Source organism: Solanum stenotomum, chromosome 10 (assembly GCF_019186545.1).
Source record: "Solanum stenotomum isolate F172 chromosome 10, ASM1918654v1, whole genome shotgun sequence".
Lineage (NCBI taxonomy): Eukaryota > Viridiplantae > Streptophyta > Magnoliopsida > Solanales > Solanaceae > Solanum > Solanum stenotomum.
In genome coordinates, this window is record NC_064291.1 from 43906090 (window position 1) to 43919511 (window position 13422).

The 13422-nt window shown below is 29.4% G+C and overlaps 1 protein-coding gene across 1 annotated transcript; it reads right to left on the reverse strand.

Moving 5' to 3' along the window:
- Window positions 1-2889: 2889 nt before the first annotated feature.
- LOC125841836 (indole-3-pyruvate monooxygenase YUCCA6) lies at window positions 2890-6521 on the reverse strand. Its single transcript, XM_049521019.1, has 4 exons — window positions 5557-6521; window positions 4395-4643; window positions 3952-4077; window positions 2890-3441 (listed from the first exon to the last, which is right to left on the reverse strand). The coding sequence occupies exons 1-4, from the start codon at window positions 6259-6261 to the stop codon at window positions 3274-3276; spliced, it is 1248 nt and encodes a 415-aa protein (XP_049376976.1). The 5' UTR covers window positions 6262-6521; the 3' UTR covers window positions 2890-3273.
- Window positions 6522-13422: the final 6901 nt, after the last annotated feature.

A 13422-nucleotide genomic window follows, 5' to 3' on the forward strand; every position in this document is an offset into this window, starting at 1 on the left:
CCTCTAAAGGTCCCAAGTCTAGCCAAATGTGTAATTTATATGAATATACAAGTACATGAATACTACAATAATAACAATATATTTAGTGAAATTTCACTAAATGAACAAATACGTAGACACTATAATAAAAGTTTGATTTAAAAATTAAGTCAAAAAGTCAACCTCGGCCTCCAAGGTCAAATATAAAGTTTATTTTAGAATTGGGTAACATATTTGGTAGAAAGCTTATGAAAAGAAATTAACTAAAATGAATTATCAATCAACCTCCAATTGGAGAATTTCATAATGATTAATTTAGCAGTTACAATATTGTGATCCATCTTAGAAAATTGTGAACCACACCTCACAATTACAAACAATACAATGTAAGTGCGACTACACTAGACATCAGACACCAACAACCACCGAACTTCAACCAAAACTCAAAATTGACATTCAAAATTTATCTAGAAACTCCCAAGCACAATTAAATATGCAAATCAATCACGAAACATGGTTCAGACTTGTTAAAATAATTATCAAATCACCTATCTGAAGTCGTCTTGATCAAATATTGTTTCTGATCAAACTTGACTTTCTAAAGGTTAAAATTTCAATCAATAATTCAAAACACTCACGAACATTTTGAAACCGTGCAAATCACCCAACGAAGTAAAAAATTATCCTTCATACATAACAGAGTTGCCAAAACTTGAATCCAAACCCATCACAACCTAAAATGTTAACTTTGATCAAAATTTTCATTTCCAAACTTTCAAACTACAATTTTTTTTAATGAATTGTTTTTGCATATTTAGCTACCTCATTTTGTATTTCATTGTTTTCATTATTAATAAAATATATCAATATAATCGTAATTATATTTGCAAAGATTGTGAGGCATAAACCCTTTGGCCTACATTATGACCAGGGCAAAATTGCCAAATTTGAATTTGAATTATCTTTAAAATTCAAACTACTTTATCTTTAAAATAAAATTTTAAGTGAATTTTGAATAAGACTATACGTCAATCGAATTAGTATATAAATACTGCCGATCGATATCTACATGTTTGATAAATAATGAAAGTGTTTATAAGTTAAAATCAACCAATAAAAAACATAAATTGGTCCATTTTATGATTTTCAGCTTATACACATTTTTTATTTAACCAAACCTTTACTTTTGAATTCCTAATATATATCTTTTGTAATCTTCACCAAAACAAAACTTTTACCTATCCCTCTTTTTCATTTTCACAATTAGCCATTTTCTATGTAAAAAATAATATATATATATATATAGATATTTCAGCTAGTTTAACAGAACAAAATGCTTATTAATAAGCACCTTTTTATCAAATACAGTAATTATGTTTTTATTAATTTTATCACTTTATCTAAATAAATTACTGATTATTTATAAAATCAATTTCAATACCTAACAATAATTTTAAACCATTGATATTAATCATCTACTTTTAATCAATCAATCCAAACGAGCTTAAGATCTTGTACTCCTCTTTGTCATTTTGTAATGAATTGTTTTTGCATATTTAGCAGCCTCATTTTGTATTTCATTATTTTCATCATTAATAAATTAATATACCAATATAATCGTAATTATATTTGCAAAGACTGTGATGCATAAATAAATTATTTGGCCTACATTATGACCAGGACAAAATTGCCAAATTTGAATTTGAATTGTGTTTTACCAATCAATAAAAGGTTAAGGCATGTTCTGAAAGCAACTAATTAGCAATTATATGTTGCTTTGTACTCTATTCTTTATCAAAAGGTCTTTACTTAAGAATGGGGGACCATTTGGATTTGATTTGAGGATTGCAAAAGGTCCATTATATTGTTTATTAGTATAAATCTCAAAAGAAAATACATGTGACTTGTAAAAATGTTTAGAAAATTTCAACAAGGAAAAAAAGATAGAGAGAGGGAAGTTAATTAAATTTTTCATGATTATGGCACATTATTCTATTCACACACACACACAAAAGATATCATTTTTTTTCTTGACAAATCATGTAATCTTGTTATTTGATTGATTAAAAAGGATTATAAAATAATGAATTATATTTCTTAGGTACAAGTGATAAAACATCAAATTCAATTCTGAATAGTAATAACAATAACATAATCAGTGTGATCTCACATATGATGTTTGAAAAAGGTAGAATGTATTCAGATTTTATCCCTACCTCATAGAAATAGAGAAATTGGACTTTCACTACTCTATTCCAAGTGGCAAAACATCAATTCAATTCCAAGTGGTAATGACAATAACATAATCTATATATTTCCGAAATACTCTAGACTCCCGACTCTCTATTATTTTTTTTAAGAAACATAATTCATTGATTAAACAATGTGTGTGCAATTATATTTTTGTCCTAAGATATCTCTAGCTATTAGTGACGTATTTCTTGAACTCGCATGATTTGAACTTTTAAAGAATTTGTGGATCTTCTTGAAGTATTTGATTATCAAGAAAAGTCTGACAAATCTATCTTGATCTCTTTATGAGTATCCTAAGAGTTTATGAGATATTCGAGATCTTGACTCAGTATTCCAAGTAGCATTTTATCATTTTAGTAGTAATTCTTAACTTTTTCATTAATTTGAATTTCTTATTTTGTAGAAGCAGATGAATGAATTAAACCCCAAGTGGTCCTAAATACTAGTTGGAGTATTTAAATTAATGAGATATCAACACAGCAGGAAATGGCAGAAATTCATAAAGATAGTGCACAGGTCGCTCTGATCATTGGGAATTTGGGTACGTAAATTTCGTTATCATATTTAATTATATACTCCCTAGACATGCAAATACCAAATCCTACTTGGAAAATTACAAACCTCACAATTAAATTATATTTTCTTTTTAAAAAAAACAAAAATCATCTTTTTTTTCTTGTGTTGTCATAATAAACCCAAAAAAAAACATATATGAATATTAGTAATTAATACTCATATAACCAAACTCATTAAAACAAAAACAAAAAAAGCCTAAATCTCCTTCTTTTTTTTTCTCCCCTAACAATGTCATAATACCTAATAATAATAATAAAATAAGAGAAAATTGGCAACAACAAAAAAAATGTACAAGGTGTGTATACACTAGCTAGATTTTGATGATGATAAATCCCCACAAAAATCTTGATCTTCTTTTTCTTTTTGTTTCTTCATTTGTAGGATCAAAAAACCTTCTTTTTGGTACCAACACTTTTAAATTTTTTTTGGTGTGTGTGGGGAGATTTGGTTAATCAAAAATATTTTTCATTGAAAATATTGATGAATATGTTCAGCAATTTTCTTTGCATCTATTGAAGCACCAAGCAAGCCACGTTTGGTGAACCCCACTGCATAAAGTCCACACTCTCCTTTCCACCCATTGGGAAATGGCCTTTTTGGTAGACCATCTTTCTCTGAAAACATCTCTTTTTCCTGCAAACCAAACAAAACCTAATATTAAACTTATATCCTTTTTTTCATTTTTTCTCAATCATAATTTGAACATATCCTTAGGAAACAACTAACTAAGTTAGCGTTCGACCATAGATTATGAATCAGATATTGACAAATAATTGCTTGGTCATAGATTTTGTCAAATTTTGAAAATTTGTCTACAAAATTCGACTCATATAATACATAGTTGCGTTTTTGTATTTTCTCAACCAAATTCATTGAACACATCTTTAGGAAACAAGTAACTAAGTTAGTGTTCAGTTGTAGATTCTGAATCAGATTTTGAAAATTTGTCTCCAAATATTTGTTTGATCATAGATTTTGGATCAGATTTTGAAATTTTGTCAATAAATTCGACTCATAAAACATGCATGTCCAAATACAACTTCAAGTTTCAAAAATCACTAGTTCAAAAACTTAAATTTTCAAATTTCAACTTCAGAATCTATGGTCAGACGGAAACTAAGTAAAGGTAAAAAGAGTGGGTACCTTTAGCCACGAGGGCACATTGCTTTTGTAACCAGTTGCCAAGATTATTGCATCATATTCTTCTGTTTGCCCATTTACAAATTCCACCGTGTGATGCTTTAATAATCTCTTAATTCCAGGACATACCTATACACATAATATAACAACTAAAAATTACTCATTTATATCACAAGAAAAATTTATACCTTAAAAATACAAAAATAAAAATTATTTTAAGTACTTGGGGTTTTCCACTTAGAAATGATGCTAGTAGAATCAATAAAATGTTGGGACAAATTAAGCTTGAAGAGATTTTGTCACACTGTTTATAGAATATTTGCAATGATTGAGTATGAGGAAAGGTCATAAGAATGGATCCCAACAAACATTAAAAAAGCTATTAGGTAAAAAAAAAGTGATTTGATACCTAGTTCATCCATGATATTTTATTTTTTATAGCGTACCTTAATGTCACCACTTTTAATTTTAGCAAGCGTTCCAACGTCAAGCACAGGGGTTTTTCCGGACAAGTTTTTTAGCTCGAGGGGTCCGATTTCAGGTCGATCTAACCCTAGTCGAGACGTGTCACCGAGAAATAACCTTGAAGTAATCAACAAAAATCGATCGACAAGTCGCATAGGTAACCACTTTAGTAACCACATGGATAGCCCAAAAGTTGATTTTCCCAGCATCTCTCTTGGTAAGACATGTACCTAAAATTAAAATTAAAAAAAAATGAAAGTCAAAATTAATTTGTTATAATAAAGTTAATGAATAAAATTGATGAGAAATTCAAGTTGCTAATTGCTTAGTGCCCATTGCCATTCTGGATGAATGGCCAATATCTGGACTTTTCACTTTTAGGTTGCTAAAAAAACTTATTGGAATCAATTATTATAAATTATTAATGATTAATGAAAACAAAAATTGTCCATGCTTCCACCAAATATTGCGCATGCTTGACAATTCCAAGAAAGTGAAAAATACTCAACAAAATCTTTTAATTAGCTTAAATTTAAAACTTTACAAATCAATTTTGTTGGAACTTGAAGTCACTTCCAACTTTTTAACTTTCAGCACATGAGAATTGTCTTCTTTTTTAATTAAAAAAAATTAGATGAAGAGAATAAATAAATTCTAAGAATCTTAATAACTCGTTTGGTTGACTATCTGAGGGTTCAATTCCCCCACATTGTAATTCCCCTTCCCCTACCCAAAAAAAAAAAACAAAAAAAAACTAGGGTTTCTCAGTGTTTCCACATAAATAAATAGGAAATTTTTCAGGAAACACAAGATTAATAAAACTACTTAAAACATATAGAAATTACCCCTAGACCTTTTTCCATATGTCTCTCTAAATTTTCAAAAAAAAATTAAAAACTTTACCTTTTTTTCTCAAATGAACTGACATAAAGTTAAGAAATGAAATACCATGTGTTCCCCTTATTTTGTTGAGACAAAAAAACATAAAAACAAAAGTTTGTAATCAAAATGTCCCAAGAAAAGTTTTTTGTTATTAAACCAAAAGATTAAAGAGATTTATGTTGCTCAGACTGTTCAAAAATGCCAGTATAAAAAGTGAAGAGTCGGTGCAACTTAAGATAGAGATTATGAGTGTGTTCTTACAGTATCTCTTACGACAAGTGAAGGGGCTGCATCATGATTACACAGATCCAAACACACCTCCATTCCTGAATTTCCACATCCAACAACCAACACTTTTTTGCTTGTAAAAATTTCACCACTTTTATACAAACTTGTATGCATTATAGTACCACTAAATTCGTCCATTCCTTCAATATCAGGTAGCACAGCCTCGGCATTCTCCCCAGTTGCGACAATCAACCACCTTGTAACATACTCAGTAGTAATAGTAGCATGTGATGTTGTTGTATCCGTCCTGATTATCCAGAGTCCGAGATTCCGGTCATAATTAGCAGATATGACCGTTTGATTGAATACAGGACGGATGTTAAAAGTCATGGCATATAACTCCAAATATTTAATGAACTGTTGCTTGGTAGGATAAGTAGGGAAATCATGAGGGAATGACATGAGTGGAAGTTCACAGAATTGTTTAGGCAAATGAAGGCTAAGACGATTATAGGTCTTGAGTTGCCATAAAGAAGCTATACAATTACATCTCTCTAATACTAAACTTTGAACACCTTTTGCTGTTAAACATGCTGCAGCTGCTAATCCTGATGGTCCTGCACCAACGATTACTGGTCCGTTCACGAATACACACCTCTTTGTATTTGTATTTGTATTCATTTTGTTGAAATAAGGATCATGACATGTTTTGCCTTGTATTTCTTTCAAATAATCCATCAAGGGTATTTTGAATCAGTAACTTTGGTTTTCTATCCCCTTTTATCTATTTCAAGAATTCTGGGAGATAAGGTAAACACCTAAAATTCAGGAAACTCATTGGTCAAGGGAGTTTGAGAGCTAAAAACACTTGAAAAAAAAGACTAAGTCACAAAGTATTATCCAGAACAAATAGGAGTGTGATAAGCCCCTAAAGAAGTGGAGCTAAAATTAAGAGATATACTACTTCTTATCCACTTTTTTTCAGATTCAATCTATAATTAACTATTGTTTCAATCAAATAGACAAGATTTGGAATTTGGGGGGTTGTAGAAGGGTATGTAGATAGTATAGATATATATATATATAGATGTGGTGTTATATGTGTCTACACATTCCTTTTGTTCATTAGGAAGGAGAAGGAAGGGAGAAGATGATCAATAAATGAATGAATTGAATTGAATTGAATTCACTCTATATATATCAGACACAATGAAAGTTTGAGCAAGTATTAATGAAAGTGGGACACATAGATATATATAGTGCATGTGTGTGTATCGTTATATACTTGGTGTGTGTGGAGATTAATAACAACATTAGTCAAGTCATTTATTTGTAATTTTTTATTATGATATATATGTATTGAGGTCTCAATTAATTCAGACATATGTCGCATTACGTCTATAACATTTTCTATCATAACTTTTTTTTATACCTAAGACTCAGATTCGAGACTCTAGCTAAAGATAAAGAAATTTTATTTATATCGTACCTACGTCACATATATAAAGTAGCTAAAAATAAAGAATCAAAATTCTTGATGGTGATCTATTTGAATTTTGAATTTGGCTAAGCAAGAGATGACAAGAAAAAAGCTTGAGAATAATTAAAAGTCTTGTCCAATATTATACACGTCACTATATGTGTCATACTAGAGAGATATGAGGGCTTATTGGATGTTTGATTTATACTTAAATCCTTGAGGGAGTTGGTCTCTTTAGCAAAATCTTATAACAATCTTGATTTTTGAATGAGTTAAAAAGTTATTGGGTTCTCTATTTTGTTTATTAATTAATATAAAGTATATATTTATTAGTAGTTCATTTTTTATTATATTTAATAGAACATGTAGTTTGGTAAGATTTTGAATTGTTAGAAGAGGTAGTTATGGTTGGCATTGGGTTGGACTGTGCCTCATTGGGCCGGGTGGAACAAGAGAAGTAGACTCCACTTAAAAGTTAAAACCAATATGACTAAAATATACCCTAGACCTAAAGGCACTACATCTATATCTCTAATGGAAATATTGGTTAAAAAGAAAATGGAATACTCCTAACTTTCTTTATTATATATATTTTTTTTTTGAAATTGAAATAATGATGTGATAGGATTGAATTAGTCTTTATAATGGATATCCATGTCTAAAATTAAAACGAAACCCTCCTAATTTTTCTCAATTATGAAACACATTAAATTTGAAATAAAGTTCCCAAATTTTCAACTTTCATGAACTTTAGTTCAAACACAATTAAGTTGGTTCAGACATCACAGTCATGTATAAAAACTTTTAAAAAAAACTTCAATTACTACATATTTAAGGGTGTGGTTTATTGGTCAATGAAGTGGTTGAGAGTCCTGAGGTCTTAGATTTAAATTTCAGTGGAGACAGAAAATATTATATTCTTTTCATATGTCCTAACCTTAGTGGATAGAGTTACTGTCTGATACATGTTGGCGATGAGAGGTTACTCCTTAATTAGCGGACTGAATTACCTGGTACTTGTTGATATGAGATGGCAGGTATCCCGTGGAATTTGTTGAAGCATACGAAAGTTGATCCAGACAGCACTGTCATTAAAAAAAATCCAACTTTCAAAATACCATTTTACATTTTTAAGATCAAATACTTTTCTTATTGACTTCAATCAAATACCATTATCCAAGTATTCCTACCTAATTACCTATGATTCATTATAAAGTTTCTAGAACTAAAATTCACAACTTGCTACAAATTTTGAGTTTCACATGATAAAGTGACAAGAAATTAGATTTGATGAGACATTGGAGATTATTAGTGTCGACTATAATATGGTGGGTCATATATATTTGTCCTAAGAGGGACAAGCTCCATTAGTCGTAGTAGCACTACTCAACTTTGGAGGTGAAGTGAAGTTTTGATTTTATAAAAGTTATTTTACTATTACTAACTATACTATATAGTAGTAAAAATATGAAACTAATTATGGGGTGACAAGATTAATGACAAATGTAACGGCCAGGGTACGTACTATTTGTGTTTAAGGATTTGACAATGTTGGTGTGACACTTCCAAGTTCTAGCCACACAATAATATTGTTAATCTTCCCAAGACAGAGAAGAAAATAATAGTTGCACATTTAATTAATGAGCTTATGTTAGGTGTGGGTGCGTTGACATTGAAAGTCGATGAAATTAGTGAATACTTAAAAAAGGAGGAAAGTTAATATTACAAAATGGATGGGGTAAAAGGATAGAGATATATTTAGCCATATGAATTACAAATTTATGATATTATGAAATGGATAAAAATAGAAATTAGATGGAAAGTATTGTTGAACCAAGACTTATGGATATGATTATAGTGCTTAAGTGAGTAATTGGGATAGGTTCATTGCATTATATATGTCTTGTTTGGGGAAAAAAACAATCAATATTATTAGTGCTTATACGCCATAAATAGAATTAGATGCAGAAGTTAAAGACTAATTTTTGAGAGAATATTCTTTCAAAAATTAGTCTTTAACTTTTTTAGTCCTGTCCAATTTTAACACACATATATATATATATGAGTTGCTTAGCATGGATATGTTGAGAAAATACAAAAGGAAAACATTATAAGAAGAGGATTTTTTACATTTATGTTTCCTATAAAATGCAAAACACGATTGTCATGAAAAGTTTTCCTTCATTTTAGAAGTGATAATACATAATAAGCATGTCTAACATAAATTCATAGCAACTAAACTAATATTTTTTCTTATATCAAATACCTAAATTAAAGCAAAAGACTAGAAGATGAATAGTAATTAAAAGAGAGGTTGATACCAAGTTGCAAATCTAATACGTAATTGGTAACACCAACAAGAAGTTAGTTGAAAGTGATGTTTATATTAGGCCATTCAATATCCATAGCTAAAGTCATAGACATTAAATTGTGGTTAGTTATTATTAACTACCATCTTAGTTTAGATTTTGATTTCCTCACTTGTGGCTGTGGATGATGAAACACCATGCCTCTTTGAGTCTCAATATCTTTAGATTGTTAGCTAGTTTACAAAATATGTATATATAATTAGTGTACATTTTATATAAAATATATATTTACTATACATATAATAGTATATGTATGACATATGTACTATACATATTCAAAACTAGATTTTCAACCCCAATCCAATTTCTGACCCGGCCTAGGCACCGACTCTTGACCCCACCCCGAAATTTAACTCCTAATCCCAACTTGGGTCTAGACTCCAAATCCCAATCAAGGGTTGGGATTGAGAGTTGTGTCCAAGGTTGGATATCGAAGCTCGAGTCGGGGTCAGGTATATAGTGAGGTTGGAAGAGAGTTTTGAAAAATATTTTTCTTACTTTATGTACGGAAATCATTTTCCTTCATTAAATTTCAAAAAATAAGTCCATTAAGAAAACAATTAAGTCAATCAAACAAGAGAAAATTGAAAAGTATTTTTTAATGAAATGTTTTTTTCATATCAAATACATCCTAGTTGAAACTTTGAAATGTGTCGTTGAAGCTTGTTAAAAAAATTGTGGTTTGTACATGTATTTTACTTGTAAAAAAATTAACATTTTTGGAGTGGAAGTGAAATTCACCCAAACTTTTCAATTGTTTTTAACAAATAAAAATAAACTGCTCCCAAAATCTATGATCAAACGAGAGCTTAATTAAGAATTTCTTGATATTGATTGGATAGAGTAAAAGGAGAAAGCATGAGTTTCGTGACGTATGATAGATTAATGTTTACTTCCTCCATTTTAATTGATGTGATTTAATTTGAATTGATACGAAATTTGAGAAAAAATATGACATATTATAATATTTGTGTAGCTATAACATTTAGAAACATACTAAATCTTTAAACATGTCATAAAATTTGTATAACAATAAAAACTTTTCAATAAATAGAAAATAGAAAATGAAAAGTTAATTAGTTTCAAATATATAAAATATTTTTTTCTAACATGCCTAATAAAACATAATTGTATTGCGTAAACTGAAACGGAGAGAATACAAAATTGATGGGACACCACCATTAAAATATTGTGCTCCCATCCACTTTGAGGAAAGTGACCTTCATGAAGCTTGTCATCACTCTAATAATGTGTTAAAATTGTATTGATCTCTTTTTGCCAATTAAGGCCTCTGATGAACTCCATGGGGCAAGTTTTAAAAATCTATAAGACAAACATGCATGTACTATATGTCATTGATCATTACACACTTTATTTTGTACTAACACAAATTTTGTCCAATCCAAAACATTGAAAGTACTTGATACTATTTCTCTCTATTGTGTCTTGCATTGTCAAGAAGCAATTTCAATGCCATAATACATATATAAAATTCAGCAAGTTTTTTGGTTCAACTATAAATTCTCTCTATTGGTGAATGGATCTTTTTTTCATTTGACAAAAGATCCTAAAGACCAATGAGCAACTGCTATCTGCTAAGGCTTATATTGGCTCACCTATAGGCTATATAACTTTGCACTTGGCCATGTTTACAAGAGCCACAGTGTAAATCATGATACATATATATGCTATTTCTTTATAACAATTGCATGATTTTGACCAAATTTTCTAAACTTAACTAGGCTACCCTAGGCAATATATTTATTGTCAAGGTCCTTTGTTGTTCTATTTCAAATTCAGGGAAAGGGGATCAAGGTGGAATCAAACGCAAATCAATGAGGAAAGTTTAGATAGTCAATCAGCTAAGCAATATTAAATTTTGGACCAAATTTTCTACAAATTGCATAGCATGATATGTTGATAATATAAGGAGATAAGAGTTTAATACATTCTTCAATTAATCTATATATATATATATATATATATATATATATATATTAAAAACAAGAACTTGTCTCTTTATTTGCTTTCTTTTAGCAATATTGAACTTTATTGATTTAGAACATGTTTGGTCAGGCTATCAAAATTAGTTTATTTTGAAAAACGCTTCTTATCAAAAAGTATTTTCAGAGTTAGCAATTTATACTTGGCTAAATCGCTTGAAAGTACTTCTTATCAAAAATGTGTTTTGAGAGAATAGTAGTATGTGCTTGGTTAAACCACTTAAAAAGTTATTTTGTTAGCAATTTGTTTTTGGTTAAACCACTTAAAAAGTTATTTCGTTAGTCGTTTGTGTTTGGTTAATATTTCAAAGTACTTCTAATTCAAAGAAATCTTGGGTGATCCTCATATAAGTTGAAAACTAGAAAGTAGAAACATTCAAAAGGTTTTTTCAAAGAGATGTCTTATTCAAACAACATATGTTACTTTTCAAAATGTTTTGTACTCAACTAATTAAGCTAATTTTCAGACAATTGAACTTGTAATTATGTTCACGTGTTTTCAATCATTTTATTCATGTTAGTTTATCTTTAGTCTTTTTCTTGAAATATTCAAACTAAGATAAGTAAAACTACAACTTTGAAAATCTTATACCTATTGAGTCAATTGTAAGAGAAAATGACTTAGGCACCACAATAAGACAATGTTATAAGTAATTCAATAATAAGCAAATGTTTCTTCATGTGGGCCCTCCAAAAGAGTTCATTTACTAGATGTGCATTACCAATAGTGGATATGTATTCATCTGTTATTTTCTGCTTGAACTATATGTACATCATATCAGCGCTATACCAACAATTTAATCTAAACTATGAAAAAAACTTTATATTAGGTCTAAATACATATATTTCGCTATCAGACAGCATATTTCATACGGGTCAAAAACGAATTCATGTTAAGTCAATGAGCATCACATATTAGTAGGTAGGACCACTTTATTTAGAAATGAGAAGATGAGGCTAAAGATAAATATTACCATATTTGGAACTAATGTAGAGAATCATATTTAAATGTTGTAATCAGTTTGTTCCTTGTTCCTCTCAATTTGGAACCCTAATCTAGTCTGTAAAGTTTATAACCTATGGTCTATGGCTATAAACCTAGAAAATAAAGTGTTTTTTTTTTGTGAACAAGAAGAAAGATGGAGGCATATAAAAGTTTTAATTAATTTCATAGTTAGGTCCACCAATTTATATCAATCCACTATTGTCCATTGCTGAGTTAGGCCCAAATTGGGCCCATGAGCTACTCTCAATGGCCCTACCTCACAATTATATTGATAACAACTCTTGGGCTCACTTGATAAGAGTGGAAAAGGAGAAATTTTCGTATATAGCGATAGTTTCACCCCTAATTACAAAATATAGCGATAGTTTGTGTATTTACAAAATGTAGAAATAGTTTGTATTCACGCCCAAGTGAAATATACTATATCCATATCACTATATACATTTTGTATCGTTGCCAGAAATCACATCACTTCAGTCAAAATTTACTTGTATATCATTGTAGTTTATGATATACATTTGTGTTTCAGGTTTGAATTAAGTAGACACGTGTATTAAATCCAAACTCTAACGATGCGTTGTAATTTTTTAAAATGACACTCTTTTGAATAAATATAGAAAATAATAATTTTCCTTTTCATTTTAACAAAATAGCTTTTTCGAACTAATTTTCTTAACTCCTCCATTGTAGACTATTCCACAATAATCTGTGTATATTGAAATATCAATATTTTAATTATACTATTAAAAATAAAAACGTTTCATAGTTCTCATGTCTTCCTACATAAAATATTAGTATATTTTATTATGACAACAATAACTAATTGAATGAAAGGAGAATGTTTTATAACTTTAATCAATTACTAACATAATTGAGCATCTACATGCCTAGCAAAACGTGAATGTAGTTATTGACATCGTAGACATCTTCCATCTTTAATTAGAAGTCTTTCGGATTTAAGCACAATGAATAGAAAAGAAGTTATTGAAAGTCATGTTCACATAAATGAGTCATGTAATGCGCGAATTCATATTTAGTCGG

Bases quoted from the DNA above. Each gene is read 5' to 3' on its own strand.
- LOC125841836 (XM_049521019.1), bottom strand. From the start codon at position 6,261: ATGGATTATTTGAAAGAAATACAAGGCAAAACATGTCATGATCCTTAT. The intron at 4,078-4,394 runs GTACGCTATAAA...TTATGTGTATAG, and splicing joins TTAAAAGTGGTGACATTAAG to GTATGTCCTGGAATTAAGAG. The intron at 3,442-3,951 runs GTACCCACTCTT...TTTGGTTTGCAG, and splicing joins ATGTGCCCTCGTGGCTAAAG to GAAAAAGAGATGTTTTCAGA.